This window comes from Pungitius pungitius, chromosome 2, assembly GCF_949316345.1.
Source record: "Pungitius pungitius chromosome 2, fPunPun2.1, whole genome shotgun sequence".
Taxonomy (NCBI): Eukaryota; Metazoa; Chordata; class Actinopteri; order Perciformes; family Gasterosteidae; genus Pungitius; species Pungitius pungitius.
In genome coordinates, this window is record NC_084901.1 from 21,153,158 (window position 1) to 21,180,313 (window position 27,156).

The window sequence follows — 27,156 nt, forward strand, 5'->3', positions numbered from 1 at the left end:
GTTATGTTTTGTTTTGTTTGTGGGTCCTTAATCCTAGGTTTTAAACACTGGAAGGGAGGTTGGATAAAAACATGGAAACGCCGTAATATGCAAAACCTATACACGTCATTCGTTGTATTTAGGAAAGATAATAATGTATGCAATATGGTACGAGAGGCTAATGCAGTGCCTTGAGTACCTTATTGCTTTTATAGTACGGTTGCCAGCGACATTATAAATAGTAAGTAAATAGCTGCCTTTCACACAAAATAGTTGTAACCACCAAACATTGTGTGTCGCATTTTAGTAGCATGGAGAAAATAGTCTGTGCGTATAACGTTCATTAATCATTAGCCTAGCACCAAAAATAGTTAATGATTAGCTGGTAGATCGTCAGTAATTGTTTGTCGTCTGAGAACATCCCACGTCTCCTTGCACCATCTCATTTATTCACATTGCTCATGACGTCTTGGCTAAAAGCTGCTTTAAATCGGTTGCGCAAGCTGCCATTGCCCGAAACCTGTCATTTCATTTTTTCCAGGGATCGCCACCGAGCTAAAAAATCGCAATGACAACTAACGGTCGCGCAAAACGTTATTGTTATTTTGAATGCGTGCTGGTATGAATGAATGAGTATCTGAGTTAATGTAAACAGGTGAACAGTACATTATGCCTCTATCCAATACACCCCGTGACTCACTACCAATCAACGTGTGATTTCATCTTCCCGTATTACAATAAGTATTAAAGATTATTAACATAATACGCGGCTTCTGTGGAAATTACTATAGAGTTAATACAATGCGTCTTTGTTCTGATTCTATTAAATTGCTCCAAAATGTTTTTGCAGGTCAGCCGTTTAAATAATGGGATGAAACAATAATACTTACTTAATAATACATAAGTAAAGATGTTAATAAGTGACTAATGTTATCATCCTACATATTAACCTTGTGGAATTTGCCAGGTCAGAGATCACTGTTTTATGTAATTAAATGAAATCAAACCATATACAGATGGGGTGCAGTGCACTAGCCTGCACACGTGTTTTCAACACGTATACGTTGCATTGGTTGAATGTCATCCGGGATGAATGTGTGCACGTCAGTGATTGGATCTTAGGGATGACATGTCCATTCCTGAGGAATTCAAGTAGTTAAACCCCGCCCCTGATCTTGAACCCCTAACCCAATTTACGTCCTCGTTTTATCGTTAACCAGTTGAAAAAATGGTAACCACGATGAAGTAAAACAAACGTATCTATGGTATGTGTTATACTCGCATAATCGAGTTCACATAGTGTTTAGGAAACCTAAAGTAAATATTGCCGTTACTTTTTGACGACCTTTGTTGCAGATTAAAATGGGCGGAGTCAAGCGAGCCATAATCAAGATGGCCACCTTCACTGGAAGGTAAGACAAAGCAAGACCGACGTTTTATTGGCAATTTATCGTTCGTTTGTCATATTATCAGCGTGCCGGGGGCCAGAGATTATCTCAGTGGGTACTCACTTAGCGGACACGTGGGCAATCTTACTGGTTTAACGTTTAATAGCCGCTAATGGGGGGGATATAGAACGGTCTCGATCCTTCCAATTGAATTAACGTTACCGCTAAAGCTAGCGGATAGAAAGTCTGCCTGTGCCGCTCTTATCAAGGTTAGCATAATATCCCGATTCTATTATTTTTTTCTAAATATCGACAACGCCGCTGCCACACATCCAAGCATCGACCCGTTTGTATGAGACTGTCGCCTTATTGCTGTTGAATAAACGTAAGTGATTTGAGCCTGTGTTCCGGTGTTTTTTTTCTTCTTCGAAACCCGGTGGCATGCTAATTTAGCTAACAATTTAGCCCACATTAGCTGATCCGTTAGCCACCACTTCTATCCCTTCAGGCACAGCGCATCATATGTCATCGGGAGAAATATGAGGGTAGGCCCTGGGGTGTGATGACGTTTGTAGATGCTATTCAACTAATAAATTCAAAATGTGCAGCTGCGGCAGGATGAGGAAACGGGAAATGGCTTGTAGGAGTTAGCTGCCTATGACACGTTCGGCCGCTGCGTTTCAGTTGAGGACATATTTAACCCGCACAGAGCCATCAGTCAGTCAGTTTGTGTGTGTCTGTAAAACCGTAATCCCGCTGTGCATACTGAGTTTGGGTAGGGTCCTCTCGGGTAATTACGTCAACATTGTCCAACCAAATTATTTGCAGAGGTGGCCATCTAAATCTTCGGATGTCTCTCTTTGATTTTCTTTGTAGCATGGCACCTGTCTTGGTGCTCTGGCTGGCTATGTCCCTCAGCGGGACATGGGCTGTGGACAAGGGCAACTTCAAGACCTGTGACCAGAGTGCCTTCTGCAAGTGAGTGGAAGTGGAAAATACATTTTCTAACCTGAAAGATGGTGTTGCAAGAGACGCAAGCTGTTCCTAATTTATTGCCACGGTCCACTCCTATATCACATTTATTATTTTTTTTAAAGGCGCCAGCGAGCGTTGAAGCCTGGTGACTCTCCCTATCGAGCCCTGCTGGAGACCATGGAGCTGACCAACACCAGACTCACGCTGCAGCTCATCAATGACAACAATAAGGTGAATGCAACACACAGAGAAGCAATTCACATTTGGGAAATGTATATCGCTGCTATAAAAATAAGGCATTGACGGTGTGACGTCAAGTCTAGTTGGTAAGTATTTAGAGCCTATAATTTTTTGAAACTTTTCTAAAAAAATGTAAGTGAAGCCTGTTCTCATTTGAAAATGTTCATGTTATCAAGACCACATAATACACCAGTTTCCCTTTTTATTATATTAAAACCAAATATCTAGTATAGCAGACCAAAACTGACTGGACCCATTTGCCCAATTCTGGCCTTGTGTTGAGCTCATAATAAAATTCCTCTTATGCTCTTCTTTTTCCTTTTCCTTCTGACCCCTCTACGTCTCTCTTGCTCTCTCCGAATTTGTGTCTCAGGTGCGTCTGCTGCTTGAGCTCTATCGTCTCCAGGGAAACATAACGAGGGTGAAGATTAACGAGCTGAAGCCGTTGAAGCCTCGCTTTGAGGTCCCAGACGTGCTCATCAGGGAGCCGTCCACTGAGCCGTAAGTTTCCCAAGAGTGTTGCTGGCCATGTTGGGTGGCTGGAGGTTTCAATATTACAGAATCAAGATGAGAAAACAAAATAATAACTTTGCTTTTATTTTTATTGAGGCCAACATCACACATTAGTCTCTCCTTCAATTTGCATCAGAAAATGGCAAAGTGTTATCCCTCTTCCATGACATTACAGAATGATAGAGGGGAAAATTCAGACCTATATTAAATTGCTGCTTCAGTTTCAGGGTCCCAGTAATGTACATGCTAGTTCAGTCTTCCTGGGCTTCAGGCTTCCTGGGAAACTTGGATAGAACAGAGCCATTTTTAAATTATAAATGGCATCCACCTTTTGTTCTTGAAATACAGTTTAACTTGATTTGGATTTAATAAAACCCTACAGCACTTTGACAGCGTTTTTTTTTTTTTTTGCCTAACTTTTGATGATCTAAAACCAAATAGTCTCTTTAACTTCCCCTTTGTTTGTCTGTCTCTTGCTTGCTTGCTCTCTCTCTCTCCCCCTCCAGCCTGTCTCTCCTGTCTCAGGACGAAAATGGGGTGGTGCTGTCCCTGGGGGCGGAGTCCCAGAGGGTCATCATCAGTGCCCGCCCTTTCCGGTTGGACATCATGGAAGGGCCAGAAGTGCTGATGTCTCTCAACTCGCGTGGCCTGTTGGCCTTTGAGCACCTGAGGATGCGCAAGGACACGTGAGAAACCACGCATGCATTTACATTCACGAATGGTAGCAGTCTCTTAATCCACATCCTCGCTCAGTGGATTATTTTGATTTTTGTTCCCATGAAATGGTTTGAATTTAAGTATTGTCTCTGACTCGTTGTTCTGTCCTCTTCTCCCTATCATCCTAGTTTCTCCTATAAAGTAACTAGCACAGTGGCTAGCGTGTGGGATAATATCAAGAGGTTATTCTCTAGGTAAAGACCCTTAAGATTTGTAAGTGTATTCTGTTCCTTGTGCTAATGCTGCCAACGGTGACAAAAAAATCTAGGGACTCTCATCACACCAAATAGTGTTTACCCTCCAATAAATGTGACAGTGTCAGACATGGCTGTGGCTGAGTGTGCATGTCTATGTTTTTAATTTGCGCTGTAATTAAGGGGTTAGACCAGCCTCCTGCTATCATTCTCCATATCCTTTTTGAGGGATTATTTAAACTAATAAATAAGATAATCTCACAAATCAAAGAGAATCATCCTGATCATGACGTCAAATTATCAGAATGTGGCGGCTTTTGACTTAACCAGTGATTTTACTGTCAGATCAGTGTCGACTTAACTAAATTTTCGCCGTAGTTTCACTCCCGCAGTTCTAACACTTGTATTATAGCTGCATGACTGACTGTGTGTCTGGACCAGTTATTTTGACTGACACTTATTCTCACGCTTGCTCCACTTATGTGAGGAAAAGATAAAAGTTGGTTGCAGCAGGTTAGAAGGCACATACAATTAAAGCTTTCAGTCTTTACAAACGTGTAGTTCGAGTCCCACTAGATAGTTTGTGTTCCTCTCCAGTACGGCCGCCTATTTCCCATCAGCAACATCTCTCCTTGTGGTTATACTTCAGTTTGCATTTTAGTTTTTCTAAATATTTTAAACATTTCCACCATTTGTTCTTTTTTTGTCCTGTCATGGTGCTGCTTTTTTGCTCTAAACCATACTATCATTATTCCATGAAGTGTTAGTCATGCACTGATTGATCTGGTGTGGCTGCAATTCAAGGTGGAGTCAAAGTTAAGGAATAATAGAAACTGTACAATAATTAATCATATTGAGACAAAGCTGAAAATATTGGCATAGTGAACCTTCAGCTCTTACACACAAAAACGGTGGTGATCAGTACTGATCTATTAATTTTCACATTGTGGTGGGAGTCTTTAAACAAAGGCTCCTGCCTGGTATGTTCAGAAACTATAATGAAAATATATTATTACTTCAAATAAAATATACTTGACTAATACATATTTAAAAACAAAATGTATGCCAAAGTCTGATTACTTTCCCGGCAGGACGTCACTTGAGACCGTAGACGGGGCTTTTGGTGGTGACACTGCATTGTGGGTAATGTAATACCCCTGGAAGGTGTCAAAGAGAAGACACATCTCTGGTTCTGCGGCATTTCTTTCTAATTCGACTTTGCTTCAGGAGTCTGTTTTGATTTGATAGCGTTAAGATACTTCCTTAGTGGGGTAATTTCTCGCTTGTCTCTTGCGGAGCAACAAAAGCCTTGTTTCTGCTGGAATGTGAATATGAGGTAGCAAGCTTTCAAACTCAAGATTTTTGCACAGCTGCAGATCAGCCGCCTCCACAGCTGCATGTGAATACCTAATGCCTGCAGCCGGCGTATTCCTATGGCCTTGAACACACCACAATGTACTAGGTTTCCGCCCGTTCCAGGGTTCCACTAGATACCAGTTGGTTCTCTAAGGGACCTCCTGGGTGTAACAAGCAGCAACCTGTAGAGATCCAGTCCTATAATGCATAGCCTGAAATAGCCACACGGTCGGGAATTGCTTGGTCCCCTTTGTCATTAAACTTCAATCCTTGTAGATTATTTTCTAGTTGTCCATGTCAGTCAGGGAGTATTCCCCACCCTCCCCGTTTGGAGGTCTTTTCCTTTTAAAAAAAATATTTTTTTAATCACTGTTTGATTATTCCCCCACATAATGTCCTGGGATGGCATGACTTTGCCAAAGTGACCCGTCTATCTTTTCTGTAACCCCTTTCTCAACCCTCCTTCCACACTGTGCCATGGAGCAGTCAGGCAGAGCCAGAGGGCGAGAAGAAAGAGGATGCTGATCCGGCCAACCAGACAGAGGTAGTCCACACTAAGATTCACTTTCTCTGTTTAGTTTGTTCTATTGTAAACAATGTTGCTGTTCCTCCGGTTGTCCTGCCAGAAAGACGAGGAAGACAAAATAGACGGGATGTGGGAGGAAACCTTTAAATCCCACTCAGACAGCAAACCTAACGGTAATCGCTTCAGTTAATCTCTTTTAGATTAAATACTGTTTCCATAACACCTGGCTTACAGGATAACTAGCCTCATCCTGACAATAAGCTTATCTCCCTTCACAGGTCCATCTGCTATTAGTTTGGACTTTTCCTTGCCGGGTGTGGAGCACGTCTACGGCATTCCAGAACACGCAGACACCCTCCGCCTTAAAACAACCGAGTGAGCACGATTCACAAGCAACATGAAGATAGCGTTTCCTGTTGCTATTAAATGCTACAGTGGTCAGCGTTGTCTGCTGTGCAACAGATCGAGGCTGACCACTTGTTTTTTTCTGTTTCAGTAATGGAGATCCATATCGCCTCTATAACTTGGATGTGTTCCAGTACGAGCTGTACAACCCGATGGCCCTTTACGGCGCTGTCCCTGTCATGTTGGCGCACAAAGCCCAGAGAACCACCGGCATCTTCTGGCTCAATGCTGCCGAGACCTGGGTGGATATCAGCTCCAACACAGCTGGAAAGGTGGGTGCCCCTTTCTTCTGGAATAGTTCCCAGGTCTCGGGCCCGTAGTAGATGTGGTCCTTCACTCACTCACACTTTCTTTCCAGACCGTGTTTGGAAAAATGTTGGATTACGTTCAAGGCTCGAGCGAGACTCCACAGACGGATGTTCGTTGGATCTCTGAAAGCGGCATCATTGACGTCTTCATCATGCTTGGGCCAACGCCCAAAGACGTCTTCTCTCAGTATGCCTCCCTCACAGGTAGGAAGCTGGTTTCACGTTGGAGGCACAAGTATCCCTTTCGATACATGTTCTGAATATTAATGTGTATCATAATGTCTGGAAATACATCTTTTTCCCTGAATCCCCCAAAGAGTTGTTTTTTGACAACGTGATCTGCATAGCTAATTAAAAGTATCAGCGCTTGACTGACCTCCTCAGTCTCGGTTCCTCTCCTCACTTCTTCCTGCTGTCGTCCTTCAGGCACCCAGTCCTTCCCTCCCCTAGCTGCTGTGGGCTACCACCAGTGCCGCTGGAACTACAACGACCAGGAGGATGTGGCTTCAGTGGACGCAGGCTTCGACGAGCACGACATCCCCTACGACTACATCTGGCTCGACATCGAGCACACAGACGGCAAGCGCTACTTCACCTGGGATCCACACAAGTTTGCATCACCAAAGGAAATGCTACAGGCTCTCGAGGACAAGAAACGCAAGGTGCATAACGCAAATAATCCAACATTGCACGACTGGCAGATAATATGTGGGTCGACTACTTTGCCTTTTATTTTTGCCCGAAGTTCTCCAGTGTGTCTTTGACTTTCTATCATGTCCCCTGAAATGATAGTAAAACAACCCGCAGTCACCCCGACAGAACCTCCATATATACTTTGAAGACTCTGTCCTCTTTGACTTCTTTTATAGATGGTGGCGATTGTGGACCCTCATATCAAAGTAGACAGCAACTACAAGATCCATAATGAAATCCGAAATAAGGGTTTCTACGTCAAGAACAAAGATGGCGGAGACTACGAGGGCTGGTGCTGGCCTGGTAAGAGACTGAGAAAATGCTTTCCTAAATGTTCTACGTTAGCTACCTGGGACACGTTGCTCAGTGTGCAGAGTGAACCAAAATGAACATTTCTCTCACATTCATCTGCTTCGGGTGACGTCCCGTAGGTAGCGCCGGCTATCCTGACTTCACTCGGGCAGACATGAGGGACTGGTGGGCAAGCATGTTCGCCTACGATCAGTACGAGGTAAGTCTGAAGGACCCTTGTCTCTCTGCTGCTCGGGTAAAGGGCACAAATCTAACTACGTGTGCTTTAAAAACATTGATAAACATCAAACACAAGTCACGAGCTGCCAACCGCATTACCACTGTGCTTTTGGTCCCACTGAATTTACATTTTGAGACATCCTAATCTTTCATTTTGTCGACCCTGTTCATTGATTTATGGAACTGTTCCAAATAATGTTTGTCTAACCTCAACTTGCTTGTGCCAATGTCTGTGCACTCTGCAGGGTACCATGGAGAACTTGTACACATGGAACGACATGAATGAGCCATCAGTCTTTAACGGGCCGGAGGTGACTATGCACAAAGACGCTGTGCACGGAGCCTGGGAGCACCGTGACGTGCACAACCTGTATGGCTTGTATGTGGTGAGTGCTTAGTCTGTGGCGTTCTCTATTTCTGCACATTTCATATTAGCATTTTTCAGTCCGGTTGATTATTCATGCAAGACTGTAGCTACGCATCTGTGAGCCACTGTAGTTGATTTACTGCAGAATATAATGTTCAGCTAAGGGTTTAAACGTGAAGAAAATATTCAATGCAGAAACATTAAAACATCAATATGTGTTCATAATTTTCTTTTAATCAAATCAATCACTTATTGATTTGGCCTGCGACAAAGATAAGTTGTTGTACTTTAACATTTTAATCAGTGGAAATTAACAGCTTCGTCATTATAGATTCAAAACAATCTTGTTGAGGGAAAAAAACTGTCACAGTTGGCAAATGGCTTATAAAGGGAACCAAAGGACAGACATCTGATGGGTTAAAATTGGTCTGATAATTGTGTACAACCTGCAGCAAATGGCCACAGCGGAGGGTCAGATCCAGAGGTCAGGGGGAGTTGAGAGACCGTTTGTTCTGACCAGAGCCGTCTTTGCTGGGTCACAACGCTATGGTAAGCCCTTACCTTTACTTTTTGCTTTCTGCTGGTAATTTCCTGTCTGGCTTCTTCAGGACCTTGACTCCTGAATTGTGTGTGTCTATAGGTGCTGTGTGGACCGGAGATAATGCTGCTGAGTGGGACCATCTGAAGGTGTCCATTCCCATGTGTCTGAGTCTGGGTCTAGTGGGACTCTCTTTCTGTGGTGGTGAGTTTGAACTCTTTTGTGTACACTTGTAAGTTCTCTAATGGACATATTCTGTTTTATGTTTTAGAACATTTGATTAAATACACCCATAAAATGGAAATCAGTGCTGTGTTTTTAAAGATGCTCTTTCAAAATGTATTTAGTATAAGGGTACTGTAATTACTGGTTAAGAGTGAGATACAAAAAAAGGAGAATCTGTACTGCTATGACCTGAATCTCCCAAGTGTGTCGTTGGAACTTGCACCGATGAACTGCATGCGTTGTTGCCATGGTGACTGTACCGTTTCCCTGGGTAACCTAGCTGCAGTTTATATTTGGCAATAAGTCTGAATAAGATCAAGGGTTTTATCCCTCTGCACCTGCGTTTTAATGAGGTTGATTTAGTGAAAGAAACTTGAATTCCCCTCTGGTTCCAACCTTTTGCTCTAAAGATTAGGCTCTAACTAGATTGTGTTGGTTCTTTTTTAAATTTATGACATCCCTGATCTGCCACTAACTTTGACCCCATCTGTCTCTCAGCCGACGTTGGTGGTTTCTTCAAGGCTCCGAGCACGGAGCTGCTGGTGCGCTGGTACCAGACGGGAGCCTACCAGCCGTTCTTCAGGGCCCACGCCCACCTGGACACCCCCCGCCGAGAGCCCTGGCTGTTTGGTCCGGAAAACACAGCACTCATCCGTGACGCGGTGCGCCAGCGCTACACCCTGTTGCCCTACTGGTATCAGCAGTTCTACCACGCATACCGCACTGGAGAGCCCATCATGAGGTGAGCAAAGGGCAGGAAATCCTCTTTAGTGTATAAAATCGTTTCCAGTCTTTCAGCATGTTTTGCCCAATTCCAAGGAAGTCTGAGCCCTAATCTGACTCTGAATTATGCAGAGAAAACCTGCTTGTTGCTTTGAATTCACTCCACATTTTGCGTTTGAGTTTAAAATATTCACCATTTCTCTTATAGACCCCTCTGGGTGGAGTATCCTCAGGATCCTGCTACGTTTGCTCTGGATGACGAGTTTTTGATTGGTAAGACAACACATCTTTAATAATAAAGGCATTTTACTTCAGTTAAGGGGGTCCCTCTTTGTATAGTTTTACTAGAAGCTTCATGATGTCTTCTTCCTTGCTAGATCAGATCCACCATGAGATCTAAACTATTCATACGTTTAGGTGTAGAATCTCTGTGCCTCAGTAGTCCAAATAAATTACTACTGCATTTTGGGCCGGTCATGGTTGTTGGGTTTGGATCACTTCTGTTAAGCCTGGGAAGAGAAGACCTACTAGAGTGAAAATTTTGGATAAATTGTTGCAGGGAAGGATCTGTTAGTGCACCCAGTCACCGAGGAAGGTGCGAGGGGAGTCACCGCCTACCTACCTGGCAAAGACCAGGTAAGATAGGAGAAACTTTGGCACATGCATATTTCTGTTGTGCTCAGGGTTACAGTTTAATGGTTGTGTCAAGAAAGGGTATTTTTGATGAAACAATCTCTGGTGTTCCTCAGGTTTGGTTTGACGTCCACACCTTCCAGAAGCACAACGGGGCTCAGAGTCTGTACATCCCTGTCACCATGAGTTCTGTAAGACAAATTTCTACATTTTGTTGCTCCACATCCAATAATAGTTTTGTCCCCCTTTTGTCCTAGTGTTTAAAATGGAGCTTTTTGCCTTCTTTTCAGATCCCCGTGTTCCAGCGAGGCGGCTCCATTATTCCCAGGAAGATGAGAGTTCGCAGGTCCTCCTCCTGCATGATGCACGATCCCTACACTTTATACGTGGCTCTTAACCTGCAGGTAACTGAAATGGCAGCTGCAAGAAACTTTTCATATAATGAATCCTTGACTCATGTGCATCTACTAAGAGAAGACTCGGGATAGTAAATCAATGAAAACACATTGTTCTTTAAAACACTGTTTATAATATGGAATTTGTTTTTTATTCAAAAGAGATCTGCAGAGGGTGAGCTCTACATGGATGATGGCCACACCTTCAACTATGAAAAGAAGGAGTTCATCCACAGAAAGCTGTCCTTTGCCAAAAACATGCTCTCTTCTGTGTGAGTACCCAATATTCTCCTTCTTTTTAAGTAAAAAAAAAAAAATACCATTCGTTATGCTCTTGGATTATTTAATAATCATCAGATATTTTTGTATTGCGGACATAGGACTCAGGAAAACATTTTTGATTTGTTTGACAGTTTTTTACTAATTGTAAGTGTCTGTCCCTGCTCGGTCCACAGGAACCTGACTCCAGATGCTCAGTTCTCCACTGTCTCCTGGATTGAACGCATTGTCATACTGGGAGCCAGCAAGCCCAGCAAGGTTACCCTTAAGACTGCTGGTGAGTGGATCACTTTTTGTTCATGTGTAATTTATTTAAAGTTAGGGATGCTATGCTGATTCAAGAAATACCATCTTAATTGTGGCAATTTTCAAAATGCAGTCCTGCACAAAGCAACGATCCTCCTACTAACCGGAGGCTGACTACTCGCTAAAGAGTTTTTAAACTGTCAATTACCTACAGAATGTTCTTATTTGTGAGTTCATAATGTGTTTTGGCGACTCTACAATTGATTCAGGAACATCATGTTTGCGTCATATGGTATTTGTTTTTCAGATGGTCAGGAAAGCCAACTAGAGTTTGACTTTGATGCCTCGATGTCGGTGTTGACTCTTCGGAAGCCCGGCATGAACGCAGGGTTAGACTGGACCGTGATGCTCCAGTAACCTAAAGACAAGAGGAGAAACACGGCGCTGATGCAAAAGATTAACCACAGAAAGGATAGCCGTGATGGAAAAAATAAAGGACGCAACACATGGAACAGTTTTAATCCCGACACACTAACAGACACACACGCCCATGTAGACCTGTCAGTGGAACTGAGCCACGTAACGATTGAGAAGTCATGTCATTGTAACGGATCATTTGGCAAAAAAAGGTGCTTAATTTTTTTTTGCTAAACGAACCATACAGACAAACTGTTTTTTTCGCTTTTTAAAATGAAGGTTTGCATCCAAAGCACATGCTCCTCCTACTGGTGATTCATGCTATCTGTTTCTGACTTAATACTCATTCCAACCCTCTATTAAGCCAAGCACTTCACTCAGCTGTACCTTCTGTACTCGTGCCACATTCGATACATATTGAGTGGGCTTGTCAACAATCTCTGTGCTTTCATCCTGATGTTCTTAAGATTTCTTCCCCTTTAGTGGAAATATTATTTCTCACAAATTCTGGCCAGTAAAATCTAGTTGGGTCTCTCCCCGAGTTTTTCAATGATAAATTCTTGGCCAATAAAATGTTTATCATCTCCCACGTGGTTAACTTGTTACCCTGCTGCACAGAGATTATCAGCTGAATAACTTCAGGGACTGAACCACAGGATCTTTGCTGATTTTCCTGTTGATGTGCTTTCTTTGTTTTACTGGAATGTTTCCCTACTTTGTTTACTAGATTATTTTTAATGCACTGAATGCAGTGAGAACTTAAACTTGTTTAGATTTCCATGTGTTTTTCAATGTTTGGATCATCCAGGATTTCTATTGTGTTATTTGGATCCTACTGATCAAATCTATTCCTTGACAGGTGCTTTGCTAGCAAATGTTCATTTTAAAGCCTTTTGATTTACAGAACAAATCAATCCTAAATGCACACAGAGTGATTCTCTAGAGACCCTGGATTTTCAAAACTTTGGACCTTTAGGGGTTTTGCTATGACTTGATTGTTTTATGATCATTAATGTACATGCTGTTGCAATTCTGTCAGGTGATGGCTTGAATTGGTTAAATATGTAACTGAAGGAACAAATTCAAAGTTGCCAGATGTACTCTAAAAGATAGACCAAGTAAAAATAAAGTTGACCAAATGTAAAAGTCCCTTTTCTATTTTTTTTTTCTTTTTTTTTTTCTTTCCCATGCTAAAACACTTAATTCAGACATAATTTGGTTTGTTGCCTAGTGGGGTCTCCTGTCCAAGAAATTGGTGCAGAGGCCACACATTTAATCAAGATAATGAATACTATTTTTAACATGTTTGCAAACTAGCAAGATCTTCAAGAGGCTTTGTTGGAGATCATTACCGCTATTTTAATTTTACTATGGTACAGGCATTGTAGAAGTTTATAAAACAGTCACAAAATACTTTTTGAGCATAACCCAGACACATTAACTGTAGCTTCTAGAAGGCAATCGATATGTAGATGGGCGAGGATTGACCGTTTAAGGGCAAACTTAATCTCAAAACGATTGATACATGGTCCGGCTTAATGAGTGTGGTAACAAGGTGACATCTTCAAGCACCCACCTATGCTGTATCTGCACACAGCTTTTTAAAACATTGGCTGTGCTACTGTGTACCTTGTTAAAATACAATTAAATATAGATGTTTAGTTGTATATTTGTTTGACATGTTTTAAACATTAATCGGAATCCGTTTTGGCGTATCTACATTCAGAATTTTGAGGATTTTAAATCACTTGTAGGTACGAGTATATGTTTTCAAATGTTAGGTTGACTAATTACCAGGAATCTGGATTTTTTGGGGGGGGGTATTTTAAACAAAAAAGGGATTCATCCTTTTTAGAATGAATTACATCCACTAGGGAAAAGTTTTAATCATAATTTAATGATGTTTAAGTATGGTACGATAACGAGAAATTGAACATAAAAAAATAATCAATGCAAGCGTACGAGGGAAAAATAAATATAACAAGTTACACATTTGTATAATTATTTTTGCCGTTTTTTTCTGTCTTTTCGTCAGTGACCTGTCGCGGCAGAATGACGTCAGTGAGACGTTTACCATCATGGCGGCGGAAGGCTATGAGGAGATGAGCGGCAACGGGGAGCTCGAAGAGTCTTCAGGTAGTTAGATCGAAATGAATGAATGTATCATTCGCCGTTTTGTCGTTTCACGGATATTAACCAGCATTGGTTTCATCTGCAAGTCTTTTTAATAAAGCTTCGATGTGACCGGAGGCTTGTTGATAAGCATGACAAGCTAAGCTAGGCTAACGTGATTTCAAGTAACCTAACACACACAGCACGAAACAGCACAGCGTTCTGTGCACCAACTTCAACTCACCACCCAATGCTTCGAAAAGTGGTTTGCGATCAGTAATCAATCATTTAATGAGTTATGTCCACAACATCCTAATGAAACCTGAGTCAGTCCCGTAGTGTAGATCAAACTGATGTAAAGTACTTTTACTGAATGAAACCTAAATCTGCAGGTGTGAACATGGTTGTTACAAGAATAAATGAAGAAAATGTCTTATTTTGTTTGTTTTTGTCTACTGCGGGTGCACGTTTAGAGTAGTGAATGCCATTCTGTTTTTTATAAAAGCATTTAAACTGCACGTTATAGTAGGTTTAACCCCCTATTTGCCTAAGTTTTGTAGTAATATATGGTTGTGAGCGTGTTTTTCTTTTACACTTGTTGTATGGTGTTAACACCTGTTGGTCCTCTTTTTGTTTTCAAACTATCCAGGAAGCAGAGAAAGGTTCATGAATCACATTACATTTATTTAAGCAGTGCATTATTCTTATTGAGGCAAATGCCATTTTTCTATTTATTTCACCATGGTGCCTTAAACCTTCATTTAAAAAAAACTAAAACGAATTTCAGAAGCACTCCAGTGTCTGTTTCCGTTGCCACCACACCTCAATTGAAGCGAGTGAGTGATGGATATAAAAGGTTTGGCAGTGTTTAAGGTGTTTCATTGTGCAGTGACAATAAACAGGATAACAGAAAACTAATTTAACTTCTTTGTCATTCATTGTTGCTCGAGTATAACTGTAGCTGTAGAAAGTTGGTTGAGGTTTCTTTGTACATAAAAGAGTAGGCTGCGACATCGTTGTTTCTGTTTAATAGGACGTTAGAAGGTAGGGATTATGGCCAAAGGGTCATAATAGGCCCCCCCCCAACTTCACAAAAGATGGAGCAGCGTGCCTGTGAAATTCCCTTCAATTTCCTCTTTACGCTTTCATCTGTCCCAGCCTCAGCCATGGAGGCCTCTGAGATGGCTGCATCGCCTCGGGCTGAAATGGCAGAGATGTCGGAAGAGAACGGCAGTCCCGCCGTGGCCCCCGAGGCGTCCGTGCGCCCCAACCCCGTTTCCTTCTCCATGCCCCCTCCTGCGGAAGACGATGAGGGGGAAATGCCCGCGGACTTTGAGCGCCTGTGGAAGGCCGCCCACGACAATCCTCAAGACTTCACCGGCTGGACTGACCTGCTGCAATACTGCGAGCAAGAGGTGTGTAGTCGTTGTTGTGTTGTGAGAGACGAGGATGATCAATAGGTTTTTCCTTAAATATAAACACAAGTTTAAAATACAGACCTCTATGGTCCCAATGGTAACCCAGAGTCACAGTTGGGCTTTAACGTTCTGTCTCGCATGCCTAGAGTCACATCACAGCGTCGCGCAGAGCGCTAGAGGCTTTCCTCACTCGTTACCCGCTCTGCTACGGCTACTGGAAGAAATTTGCTGATCTGGAACGCCGCGCTGGGTTCAACAACAAAGCAGAGGAGGTAAAACTGGAGACAGGTTTTAGAATTCTGTGTTCCCTCTTTTAAAAGTCTATTTAGAAAGTGCTGTCCACTGGTTTTGACGTTGTGTTGTGCTGTGTCAGGTGTGTGTCCAGGGTCTACAGGCAATCCCGCTGAGTGTAGATCTGTGGATCCACTACATCAATCTGCTGCTGGGAACACTGGACATGAACCTCCCTGAGTCGCCCTCGAGGATTCGCAGGTGCAGAATCATTTTTTTTGTTGCGTTTTATGCTGTTGGCTGTGTAAAAGGTGGAAGCTAATGGTAAAATTTAAATAAAAAGCAAATAAGCTCCTGTTTGTGAAAGCCGCAGTCTTACTTGTCTCTCTCAACCCTCAGTGTGTTTGAGGATGCGGTTGTGGCAGCAGGTCTGGACTTCCACTCAGACAGGCTGTGGGATCTCTATGTCGAGTGGGAAAAGGAGCAGGGGAACATGAAGAAAGCAGTAGCAGTCCTGGACAGAGTCCTCAAAGTCCCCACCCAGCTCTACAACACCCACTATGACAAGTAAGAGCACACACACATGAGTGGCGGGTGTATTGTTTTTTAAAAATGAGACCGAAGAAAGGCTAATATTATTTTTTAATTTTGTTTGATAAGGAATATACATAGTGGTCTATTTAGCATGAAATCACCATCTCCGCCACTCTTACTTGAACTCATTCTGTCTCTTCTCTCTTTTGTCCTGCAATTAATCTCACCTCGCCAGGTTCAAAGACCAACTCAACGCTCAGGAGCCTAAGGAGGTGCTTTCCACAGAGGAATATGAAGAGCTGAGGACGCTGTGCCGGCAGACTCAGAAAGCAGAGCGTGCCGAACAGGCCCAAGTGGAGGGGGAGGAGCGGCCGCCAGGGGAGGAGGAGCCCGCCACACCGGAGGGCACCGACTCGGTAAGTAGCACCTGGCGGCCTCGCGCTCAGTTTGAAGGTTTCAAACGTGGGGACATGAAGTTACAGAGATGGTCAAACAGATGATTGTTCTAATATGTGCTACTCTCTGTGTTCAGGAGGAATTGATGCAGAAGATTAGGGAACAAGTGCTGCTTCGCAGGGACAAAGTGTACCAAGACAACGAGGGAGAAGTCCGCAAGCGATGGCACTTTGAAGACGCTGTGAGTGTTTCTTTTCTCTCTCTGTAACAACAGTTCTACAAAAGCCTTTTTCATTTGGTTAAAGAGGCCAAACTGAATCGTTGGATACAATGTGAAAATCATTCATAAGAGTTTTCTCAAAATTCCAGACATAGAATTGCCAAAGGTAATATTTTGGTCAATACTTTGTGCATCTCAGGGTTTTTCACTATTTCTTAATGCTAATTTAAAATGTTATACTGTTTGCAGTTTTGTTGCTAAATATTTTAAATTCTGAAAAATATGTTATTGCCTTTTTATTTATATTCATTGATCTGGATAGACACTTTCCTGTTTAGATCACTTGCTGATTTCCTTTTCTCCGGTCTGTAGATCAAACGTCCTTACTTCCATGTCAAGCCACTGGATCGCCTCCAGCTGCGGGCTTGGCACTCCTACCTGGACTGGGAGGTCGCTGAGCTGAACAAGGACCCCAAAGACCCCCAAGACCCCCAACAAGGTCAGCTGTCTCCTGTGTCAGAAGGTCCAGGTGTCTGTGTTAATATCTGACCACGTTCTCGGTCCCTACGGGGTTTTCTCCCTGTATAAACCAGACCAGGCTGCCACAGAGGAGCCCGAGGTCACCGCCCAGCCACAGGTGGAATCAGAGGGCGCTGCGGTTGCCCATGACGACACCAGGGTGCGCATTCTCTTCGAGCGTTGCCTGATCGCCTGCGCTCTGTATGAGGAGTTCTGGATCAGGGTGAGGAAGAAAAGTGTGTTTATGTGAAAGAACACACAAAAGGGCCTACACAAGTGATCATTGTTGTGTGTATATATAGATATATACTGTATATGTGTGTAACATGTTCTCGTACATGTCGTTCAGTACAACCAGTACCTGGAGTCGCAGAGTGTGGACGAGGCGCGGGCTGTCTTCAAACGAGCCTGTGAGATCCACCTGGCGTACAGACCCAACATCCACATGCAGTGGGCCACCTTCGAGGAGAGGCACGGTGCGACAACACACAAACACACTTTCCTTGGAAAGTGGAAGGCCTTCGTTCGGTTTCAACTTTTCCAGTTTGAACGAAAACTGCATAAATACTAGGGCTGTCGATAGATTTAAAAAAAATTAACAATTTAATCTCACATTTAGAAATTCATTAATCTACATTAATTGCGATTACGTTTTTTTTTACTTCTACAGACTAACAAAAAAACGTGTATTTTAGACCCAGTTGTTTAATTGTATTTTTTAAACACAGAACCACACACATTTGGGCTGCAACTAACGATTTTTTGGATAATCAGTTAATCTGCTGATTATTATTTTGATTGATAAGTAAGCCCACTAGCACCTTTTTATAAAAATAAAAAAAACACATTCCAGTTTTCTGTGTAAATGTAAAGGTCTGTACTTTCACAGCGCTTTTCTCGTCTTCCGACCACTCAAAGCGGTTTAACACTACAAAACATCATTCACCCATTCATACACAACACTCTCAAAGTCTCCCTCATCTTTTCCCATCAGGGGACTTGACCGAGGCCCGGCGGGTGCTGGAGGCTCTGGAGAAAACGCTCCCGGGATTGGCGGTGGTCCGTCTTCGCAGGGCAGCTCTAGAGAGGCGGGCAGGCCTGCTGGACCAATCGGAGGCGCTGCTGCGTGAGGCGGTGGACGAATCCAAAGAGAATCCCTCGTTGCACGCTTTCTTTTCCATCAAGCTGGCTCGGTTGCTGCTGAAGCTGGGCAGGAACCCCAGCAGAGCGCGCAGAGTCCTACAGGAGGCGCTGGAGATCAGTCCGGTGAGAACAATTACGCAAAATGATTTATGGTCCTTTGTTTGATACAAAGTAGAAATGACAACTTTCATGCGCTTAGCTTGAGGAAGTCATTCACCCAAATATTACATCTCTATCTATTGACAGATAATATAATTTTAACCAGCACGTTTCATTATAATTTATGATCAACTGCATTTAAGGATTATTTAGTCTGCTTTGACGATCTGTTTGTCCCTGGGCACTGCTCCTTTACAATAACTGAAAATAAAGTACTCCACTCCGTGCCCCCTCCCCTCAGGATAACGATAAGCTGCACCTGAACCTGTTGGAGCTGGAGGTGTCGGGCGACCCCTCAGCGGAGGCGGTGCAGGAGTGTGTGACGCGAGCGCTGGCAGCTGCCCTCGCCCCACACACCAAGATCCTCTTCTCCCAGAGACGCCTGCAGTTTGCGGAGGACTACAGCAACTCTATTGCGAGGTCAGACTTCAACACGAGTCTTTACACCAACGCCCCGGACGGACCATTTGTCGCCTTAGGACCCGCATGTGGTCCCTCATTGTCTCGGTCTCTGTGTCACCCGCAGTGTGCTGTCTGTCTACGAGGAGCACCAGCAGCTGCTGAAGGAGCTGGGCGGAACGAAGAGAGGAGCAGAGAACGGGTAGATTCAATCAAATATCAGAGTGTTACGAATAGTATGCTCCGGACTGGTTTCATGTTAGAGAATTGTCAAATCCGTTCGTTTTAAATTCCTAATCCACAAGGTTTTGTAGGTAGCTTTGTAACTTGTATATGGACTATTCATTAGTATTAATGCTTTTATTTTGAAGGGCAACTCCTCTCTGCCCGTCTTAATGATATGTTTTGTCTATTGAGTCCTAGAATCATTTTTTTCTTAAAACAATCTAAATGACCAGCAGTGGGGGAAAAAAGCATTCATGTTTCATGAAATGTCGAGACTCGAGCCTCAAATCATTGATACACGATTACTAGTAATAGTTGGATTTCTTTCAGGGATGAGGACTCAGAGAAGATGAGCAAAAGTGACGACGGCTCGGCTGTTGCCGTGTCTGCAGAAGTGCCAGCGACGATGGCGCATGTCCCCATCACGACGCCCCCTCCCCCGGTGATTGGCTCCGACGCCAGCTCACAGGCCGCCTACGGGGGATACAGCAGCTGGTACCAGGTAGGATGAGTTTATTATGCAAACTATTTCGGGGAAATCTGTCGATGAACAAAAAATGGCTTGACCAAAAGCGTGTTTTATGGCTTTACAGTGGCTTTATTGAGGTGCAGAAAAACCAAAGCCCATAAAATACTTTATCTATATAATGCTAAATGGTTTAAAATTGAACCTTAGTAGCTCAAACCTAGGACAGCACTGGTTACTAGAAGGCCACATTGTAGATTTTAAACTCTTATTACTTATTTATAAATCTTTACTTGAGACCATGAAGACACTTCCTTAAGTCATGTATTTAGCATACAATTGAGACATACTACTTTGTCATAAGATTGCATGTTTGACTTTGACCCTCTAGCCCATGTATCTGCTGTGCACGGGACTGTGAGCCGGAATAGCTGGAAAAGCTGGCTCGCATTCCTTGAGTGCGACCAGATGCATCAGGACATCGTTGGTACTTTTTAATCTACGTATTGGCATAGTTTGTCTTTATCCAACACCCTCTTGGTGCTTTCACTTATGTATCTCTTCATCTCTTAAGAGTGGTGAGAACGACGTGAGATGGTTCACTGCTCAAGATAATGCATCAGTTAATTTGATTGTTTTTTTAATTTAAAGTGTTTATTTATTTATCCCTTGCCCAATGTGTCAATCAAGTTGCTAGATTTAGCAGCCGTCCTGGCCTTTCATTTCCCCCCCTAACAAGATTCTTTTCTTTTTTTTTTGTGATGGTTTTCCAGCAGCCGCAGTACGGCAGCTACGGCAGCTACGGCAGCTACGGTTACCAGAACACCTGGAACTACAACCAAGGCTACTATCCTCCCAGCTAGAGGGTGCCGACAGTGACTGTGACACCACAAGGCCACAGAAAATGTTTTCGGCCCAGGACGACTCTCGGCTGAACAAACTGAAACAACCAGTCCTGGCGGTCCACCTGCTAAAATAATATCCCAGCATCCTCTCCTCCCCATCCTTCCTCTGAGTTACCTCACTATCCTGGATGTGATTAAATAAGGGTCAGGATTTGGGCTCTTTTTTTTTTTTGGCATGTTGTGTCATTTCAGTGTTGAGTCTCGAGTGACGGATGGAAAGACGATGAAAGGAAGCCGCTCCTTTTCTCTGCGCATCAGTGTCTCTCCATTTTAATCAGAACTATTTTTGTATTTGTTTGCAAGCCCTTTTCTCCCATTTTAAACTCATCCAGTTTATCCAACTTCACAGGTGATGTATGATTGACATTTTGTACCATTCCAGAGTAGGATATTTGTTGTTTTTTCTAATGTATATAAAGGTGTTTTATAGTGTCACAACAGAACGAATTGTGTCTGTTTACTTGTGCTTTCATTATGAGGGTGAAAACCAGCGGTCAGTTTGTTGTGTAAGGTTAACTACCGTTTCTTGTATCTAAAGCAGCTTTTTCTAAAAGTATTTTTAAAAGAGGATTGTGAACATCATTGCATTGCCTCATCTGCGGTCATTTTAAGAGAATCGGGCTGTTATGTGAAGTCCTATAGCCAGCAGGTTTAAGAGGCTGAGATCTTTACCTCAATTTTATGAAAGCTAAAAAACAGGCTCTGCTCGTTCCTTATTTTATATTAAATATCTTGATTCATTTATGGTGGCATCAGTCAAAAGCTAATTCTATTGAATTCCCATCCATGTAGGTTAAGAGTTAAAATGATTTAACTTAGACTCTAACGCTTCAGGCGCTGCTGTGTGAGTATTATTATTTGGATAATTTGCGTGTTGAAGTGAAGACTGTCCTCAGAAACCCGCTGGCTCAACATGTCCCACGGTCGTTTATAACATTGGACTCGTCATAGCAGGAGAAGCTCATGTAATATTAACGACGACTCTGTTCTGTTCACGTGCCCAAGTGAGTCGTGTCAGGCCCCTTTAAACTAAGGCAGCCATCACCTGTGCTTTTCCTACTATGACGGCCAAAAACGCCAATCGTATGTGATGGAATTTTAGTTCACCGTTTTAAAATTCATGGGGTTTTTTTTGCGTGTCGCAAACCAGTATAGTGGGGATGCGTGTTGGTCTTTCTTGCAGTTTCGCATGGTTCAATAAAATGCTTCATTTCTTTGTATGTAAAATAATTTCCCATAGCAACTGCGATTTGTAGTTTCTACTAGAAGTAAATGCCTCACTTCGGGACTGTTAAGCCCTAGTTTGGTTCTGTAGTAACTATTCACAGCATGAAGGAACATGTAGTTGTGGGGCTGCATAATGTCAGACTACAGAAGCAGTTCATTTTGGGGTCTTATGTTGTTCTTTGACAAAGCCATTTTAAAAAAGGTCACAGACAATTTTCAGAGTCAGCTTTATTTTAAGTAGATTCTTGGTGATGATGTAGACATAACTGTCAATATATTTGAACTTATAAAAAAACTGGCAAAGTAGAATTTCACAAAATCAAGAAGATCGTGTGGATTTAATTTAAGACCCTTTCATCAGTAGGTCTGGTGTGATACTTTGCTTTATAAAGATTAGGTTAAAATTAAAACAATTCTGAAGCAGTATCCATCAGAAGCCAGCTATCTTCACCTTGTTCTTAAGTAAAAGTCACTTTCCATCTCACTGCACACAAAAAAAAAATCGAGAACAGAATGGCAAAGGGCGTCATTCATTCATTGAATTAGCTGTACTGCTTATGGCTGAAAACGTCATAAGAGCAGATAGAAACCATTATAACTTTGTCTCCAGCTACATATCTCTCTCTGCATTAGTTCAGTGATACTCGAGAGGTGTTGGCTCTGTTCCTGGTTCTATCTGTTCCTTGTGTCGATGCAGGGGAAGTGGTGAGGTAGGCTCGTGGAGCGGATCCTCCCCATCTTACTTTTTGGCAACAACCAGCACAGCTGAAGGCACCAAACCTAAAACGACAGAAAGGAACGTCACAAAATGAGGCCAGGCACAGTCTGAGGGTCAGTTTCGAGTCGACGCCAAACCACAAACACTGAGAACTAAGTGCTCTTCATCCAAACGTCGTCCCAGGCGCTCACCCAGTTCTTTGAGGGGCTTCTCCATGTCCAGTTCGGTGTAGACATGACGCGGGTAGGGCGACAGCAGCGTGAAGTCTTGACCCTCGGGCGTGTTGCCGTTCACCTGCACATAGACGCGCACCGCCGCCAGCGGCTCCTGGGCCTTGAAGACCGCCGTGAGGGTCGAGCCGTCCAGCAGACGTACCTGTACCGAAAAGTTATCTATTGGACCAGTTCAGGCCAGAAATATGTGTAACATTCAAATAGGATATTTAAGAGTAAATTCAGGTTTGATTGAAAGTAAATGAAAACCGTTTTTTATTATGCGTTTCATTGTGAAATTGATTGCTTTTCCAGTGAGCTTTATTAATGTGTGGTGTAAAGAGAAGCCTGTACCTGTATCCTGGACTCATCGTACTCCTTCTTGGTGGGTGGCGGGCCGTGACTGGTGGGTGACGAGGGGCTGGGCTGGGCAGGTTGGGACGATGATGCCGTGCTCGGGAGTGTAATGCCTCCAAACTGAAGGTTTAAAAAAAAAAGTTTTTAATCGAAGCGGCAATAGAGATATCAAGGGGCTGAAAAGAGGAAAACTTAATTAGTATATTTAACTAGATGGATGTTGATTGGGTTACCTTCTGTGCTCGCTCCTCTCTGTCTCGTGCAATCTTGTCTTTGACCCTTTGCCTGACAGGAATAAAGACAACCAACACAATGAAAGTAATGAAGACAGTTGTACAAAGAGATATCTTACTTGGACTGTTGGCTGACTTCAAATGTGACATGTCTGTAACACGTGAATGAGCCACTCATTCTTCGCCTTAGCTTATGAGTTTATCTTCTACTGTGCCGAGGAATACCTTACCGTGCCATCTTGTCCTCCATCTTCTCTTTCATGCGCTGATCAGCCAGCTTTTTCATATCATCATCCTGCAGCTTTTGGCGAATCTGCTGCAGCTCTTGGCCCTGTCTCCTCCGCTGCTTCTCCCGCTCCAACTCTTCTGCCCGCTCTCGCTCTCGCCTCTCCGCCTGCTTCACCCGCATCAGCTCTTCTAGCCTGAAAAAAAGAGACACACAGATATTTGCCTCTTCTTTTTTCGAGTATGTACGTGTATTAAAGTAACACAATCCTGAAGGGACTCTGACCGTCTAACTTGCTCAAGTTTCTCCTCCTCTGACATTGGCATCCTCGCACTTGTGTCATCATTATCGTAATTCCCTTCTCCATCTGCTGTACCTGAAGACGAAAACAAATGCACATGAGAGAGATGTACGTAGTGTGTGATATTTAAAGATCTTACTGGGAACCAAAATTCAAAGCAACTGAGCTGGTTGACATGAACCTAACTTCACACCCGTCACCACAATCCTTAGACCCTCAGTGAGGACAAAGTAAAAAATCCACCACAAGACTAAGGGAAACAACAATGTGAACGTACAAATTCCTTCTCCTAGTTGGAGGTGATGACACAGTGAAGAGAGAGTAAAAACTGAAGCAACTAACCAACTGACATCACATCCCGCTCTGGGTAAATGAACAGTAACACCCCCCACCCATTCAATTAACCCGAGTATATATCTTGTTTATATATAGTAAATATGAGTTATATGAATAATCACATTATTTTAGAATCAATAAATATCCTCATTATTTTGAACAATAATAGAGACAATGTTTATAGAGCAAATAACTATTGAATGTGTGTCTTTGTCTAATCGTGTGAATAAAATAATGACCTTCGGCGGTGTCTGCTAGTGACGGCTGCTCTGTGGTGGACTGACTGCCGGCTTCTCCTCCCAGGACGGTCCCCACAGGAGGCACAAATGGCTCATCGATGTCCGGGTCGTTCTCGTGTTCCATTAACCTGAGGAAAGCACATCGCACGGCAGAGATGAGGGCTCAGAACATGATGGAGAATCAGTAGCACAAGTTGACTTTAAGAGAGGGAGACCGAGACAGACATATTGTGGGATTGTAAGGGATGACAGAGGGCCGTGTCCGTCCAGCCATTTCAACACTAATATGTTCGTTTTAAGGGTGTGATTCAGGCTCACCAGTCCATGGCTTGTTCTATCCCCTGGTTACCTGTGTTGGCAACCGCCTTTTCCCTGAAAACACAAGGTAAATGGAGAAACTGTTAGTTTTGACTTTCACTTGGGAGGTTGTCTCAAGGCTAGGAACATACATAAACCATTATGGATTTGGGGATTTGGGCGCACTCACGCTCGGTTTCTTTCAAAGCCCATCTCCAGCAGGCTCTCTAGTGTCGTTAGCTCTGCCATCTTGACCTGAAACAGATCGTATAACGTTAGTTACATACCAATAGTTATATCAGATACGAGTAATAAGTTATAATAAACAGATAAAACTTGCGAGCAGGCTAACGTTAAACTAGCATCGAGACGTCATGATAGCCAAGGGAAGCTTATTATTATTATTTCTTTACATGGTGTTACGTTCTTAATACAATGGTGACGTTAATGTAACATTAGCTCCCTCACACTGAGCTAAAAGTCATGAATTGACTTTAGCTAGTAAGTCAAGCTTTTATAGAGAATTCTGTGATTTGTTTTGCTGTGACTTACTCGTTATTAGCAGGAATCAGCAGTAGTGTAACAATATGTTCAAATGAAAGTTGACGATCCGATCGTTAACGTGCCGTTGAGCTACAATTAGCATTAATGTGGCTAGCGTTATAAATGCGAAAGCTAGCAGAGAAGCTTCGTTAGCTAGCCCGATTAAAAACGACCAGGAACTCTGTTACGCTCTCTGTCACTTCAGCTATTTCTGTTTGTTTGTAAGTAGCATGTAAAGGTACATATACGTGTCATGTTATTATCTACAGAGGTGAAATCAGCTAACATATTCATGAAGACAACGTTAGTTAGCTACTCACACATCAGTCAATACCGCTTCAGCAGTACGGGAACCCACATAGATCAAACAGAACCGCACGAGAAAAGCGAAAATCGCTTTTTGGGCTAATTCAGACATTTTATTATAATGTGTAAGCAAATACTTTTTTTCTGACCCCAACCATAGCCTAGAATACTGGCACTTAACAATAATGAGATATTCTTTGTGAAAACGAAGTTTTTAAACCCGTGTCTTGTTAAAACTGCGTTGGAATGCTGCACTAAGAATGATTCATCAAGTCATCGTTAGAAATAAGTCGTCAGATGCTTTGTAAAAGTAGTCCAGTGGTAGCGCAGTGCATAATATCTTATATAATATAATATATATATAATATCAAATAAATATTTTAGTGTTATATTTAGATTTAGTTCACATTCCTGGATTATTGTTCTTGCAAGTGAGCATTTTATAAAAGTATGTAGCCACCTTAAATTGTAAGAACAAACTGGGAAACTCTTTCAGTTTCTTACTCAAAAGCTGCTGACAGATGTGCTCAACGTACTTTTATGGCAATAGGTCAAACATAAGTAGGTGATGAGAATGGGTCAAGATATTTCTATGAGATTCAAGATTTCTATCCTGTGTATTAATTATCTTTCAAATTCATCAATATACAAGTTAGTTTGTGGGGCTATGACATTCATGACATGAATGTAACACATTCATTCTTGCACTTGTTTCTACATGCATTATTCTACTATTCTTCATACTATTCTGACTGATCTTGCCAAAAAATAAATTCATTATAGTTACGGCTGCTTCATGAGGTAGACAAGATTTCTATGTAGTTTTTGAATAATGTGTTAGGGGTGAATGAAGAGGCCTTTGGGAGAGGACGCCTAATCGAAGTGCTCAAGGCCCTGACGGTGCCTCCTATTGGCTGCTCTTCCTATTGTACGCTTTTGTTCCATCCTCTTGTGTCCGTGGGTGTTCAAACACAACGCAATTTGCTGACTTTTATGGGAAGGTTGGTTCTGTTACATATTTACAGTCAGTGTAATGATTAATTTTCTCCCCCCCCCCCACGCAGTTTTAAGCAGCCCGCACTGACCAGTCTGCCATTTCTTAGGTACTTCTGCCTTGCCTCCTTGCTACTTTCTGTCTTCTCTCATTATTTCAAAACCTCGCTAACTGTTTATCTGTTTACTTTTCCTCTCTTTTTTTATTTCCACTTTTCTCACTCCTCCCTCCAAATGAAAGACTGCAATAAGCCTCATTTGCACTTATGACTCGGTGAGTATGAACTTATTTTATAGGTATATAACTAAAGAAATCATGGATTTCAGTATTAGCGAGGGGCACATCATGGGACATAAATATGACAGTTATAACTTGCATTTCCACCAACCTATTATGTCATTTTGTGTTAATTAGGTATCAATTGCATCCACTCTTCAAACAACTTGAGCAACCTGTCATTAGCACTCTTGCTGTCTAAAAGTACGACTAAAGTACGACTAAAAGTACAATTATTGGAAAATGTTGAAAAATGAGTAAAAACGCAATCATACTCTAAATGCTTTCTTACAGAATTATTACGTATGCATTTATTCTTAAAATCTTTAACGTTTTTTATTCCACTTCTGTAACAGAGTAGATATATATATCATTCTTTCTATTAACCATAACAACTGTTCACGATGAAAACCTTGTATCTGTTCAGGATTGAAAGGAATCTGTTGATAAATTAACCAAACTTTTGGCAAAAGGGTCTTTAGTGTCAATCACGGCCAGCAAAAGCCTTGCAAGTTT

General features: G+C 42.5%; 3 protein-coding genes across 7 annotated transcripts; 2 read left to right on the forward strand and 1 right to left on the reverse strand.

Moving 5' to 3' along the window:
* The first annotated feature begins 1,151 nt into the window (after window positions 1-1,151).
* ganabb (glucosidase II alpha subunit b) lies at window positions 1,152-12,797 on the forward strand. Of its 4 annotated transcripts, XM_037462120.2 has the most exons (26): window positions 1,152-1,244; window positions 1,336-1,391; window positions 2,244-2,345; window positions 2,465-2,573; window positions 2,956-3,083; window positions 3,602-3,781; window positions 3,941-4,006; window positions 5,849-5,906; window positions 5,989-6,061; window positions 6,167-6,263; window positions 6,385-6,565; window positions 6,652-6,805; window positions 7,028-7,263; window positions 7,471-7,597; window positions 7,726-7,805; window positions 8,071-8,211; window positions 8,645-8,741; window positions 8,833-8,934; window positions 9,454-9,697; window positions 9,887-9,951; window positions 10,238-10,314; window positions 10,428-10,502; window positions 10,602-10,715; window positions 10,869-10,978; window positions 11,162-11,262; window positions 11,539-12,797. In XM_037462120.2, the coding sequence occupies exons 1-26, from the start codon at window positions 1,242-1,244 to the stop codon at window positions 11,646-11,648; spliced, it is 2,886 nt and encodes a 961-aa protein (XP_037318017.2). In that variant the 5' UTR covers window positions 1,152-1,241; the 3' UTR covers window positions 11,649-12,797. The 4 variants fall into 4 exon arrangements, with proteins under 4 accessions (XP_037318017.2, XP_037318021.2, XP_037318018.2 ...); XM_037462124.2 differs by lacking the exon at window positions 3,941-4,006; XM_037462121.2 differs by having other exon boundaries at window positions 1,183-1,391.
* An 880-nt stretch (window positions 12,798-13,677) lies between these two features.
* On the forward strand, window positions 13,678-21,722 carry si:ch211-114c17.1 (pre-mRNA-processing factor 39). Its single transcript, XM_062560602.1, has 15 exons — window positions 13,678-13,784; window positions 14,919-15,175; window positions 15,325-15,450; window positions 15,552-15,670; window positions 15,809-15,976; window positions 16,179-16,359; window positions 16,476-16,580; window positions 16,932-17,058; window positions 17,153-17,301; window positions 17,428-17,554; window positions 18,073-18,344; window positions 18,622-18,800; window positions 18,907-18,981; window positions 19,335-19,506; window positions 20,244-21,722. The coding sequence occupies exons 1-15, from the start codon at window positions 13,727-13,729 to the stop codon at window positions 20,331-20,333; spliced, it is 2,205 nt and encodes a 734-aa protein (XP_062416586.1). The 5' UTR covers window positions 13,678-13,726; the 3' UTR covers window positions 20,334-21,722.
* A 90-nt stretch (window positions 21,723-21,812) lies between these two features.
* On the reverse strand, window positions 21,813-25,473 carry ubxn1 (UBX domain protein 1). Of its 2 annotated transcripts, none has more exons than XM_037462154.2 (10): window positions 25,385-25,473; window positions 24,712-24,776; window positions 24,543-24,596; window positions 24,225-24,352; window positions 23,634-23,724; window positions 23,353-23,544; window positions 23,123-23,174; window positions 22,887-23,009; window positions 22,512-22,695; window positions 21,813-22,382 (listed from the first exon to the last, which is right to left on the reverse strand). In XM_037462154.2, exons 2-10 carry the CDS (start codon window positions 24,768-24,770, stop codon window positions 22,342-22,344), a joined length of 924 nt encoding a protein of 307 aa, XP_037318051.1. In that variant the 5' UTR covers window positions 24,771-24,776; window positions 25,385-25,473; the 3' UTR covers window positions 21,813-22,341. The 2 variants fall into 2 exon arrangements, with proteins under 2 accessions (XP_037318051.1, XP_037318052.1); XM_037462155.2 differs by lacking the exon at window positions 25,385-25,473 and adding an exon at window positions 25,074-25,378.
* Window positions 25,474-27,156: the final 1,683 nt, after the last annotated feature.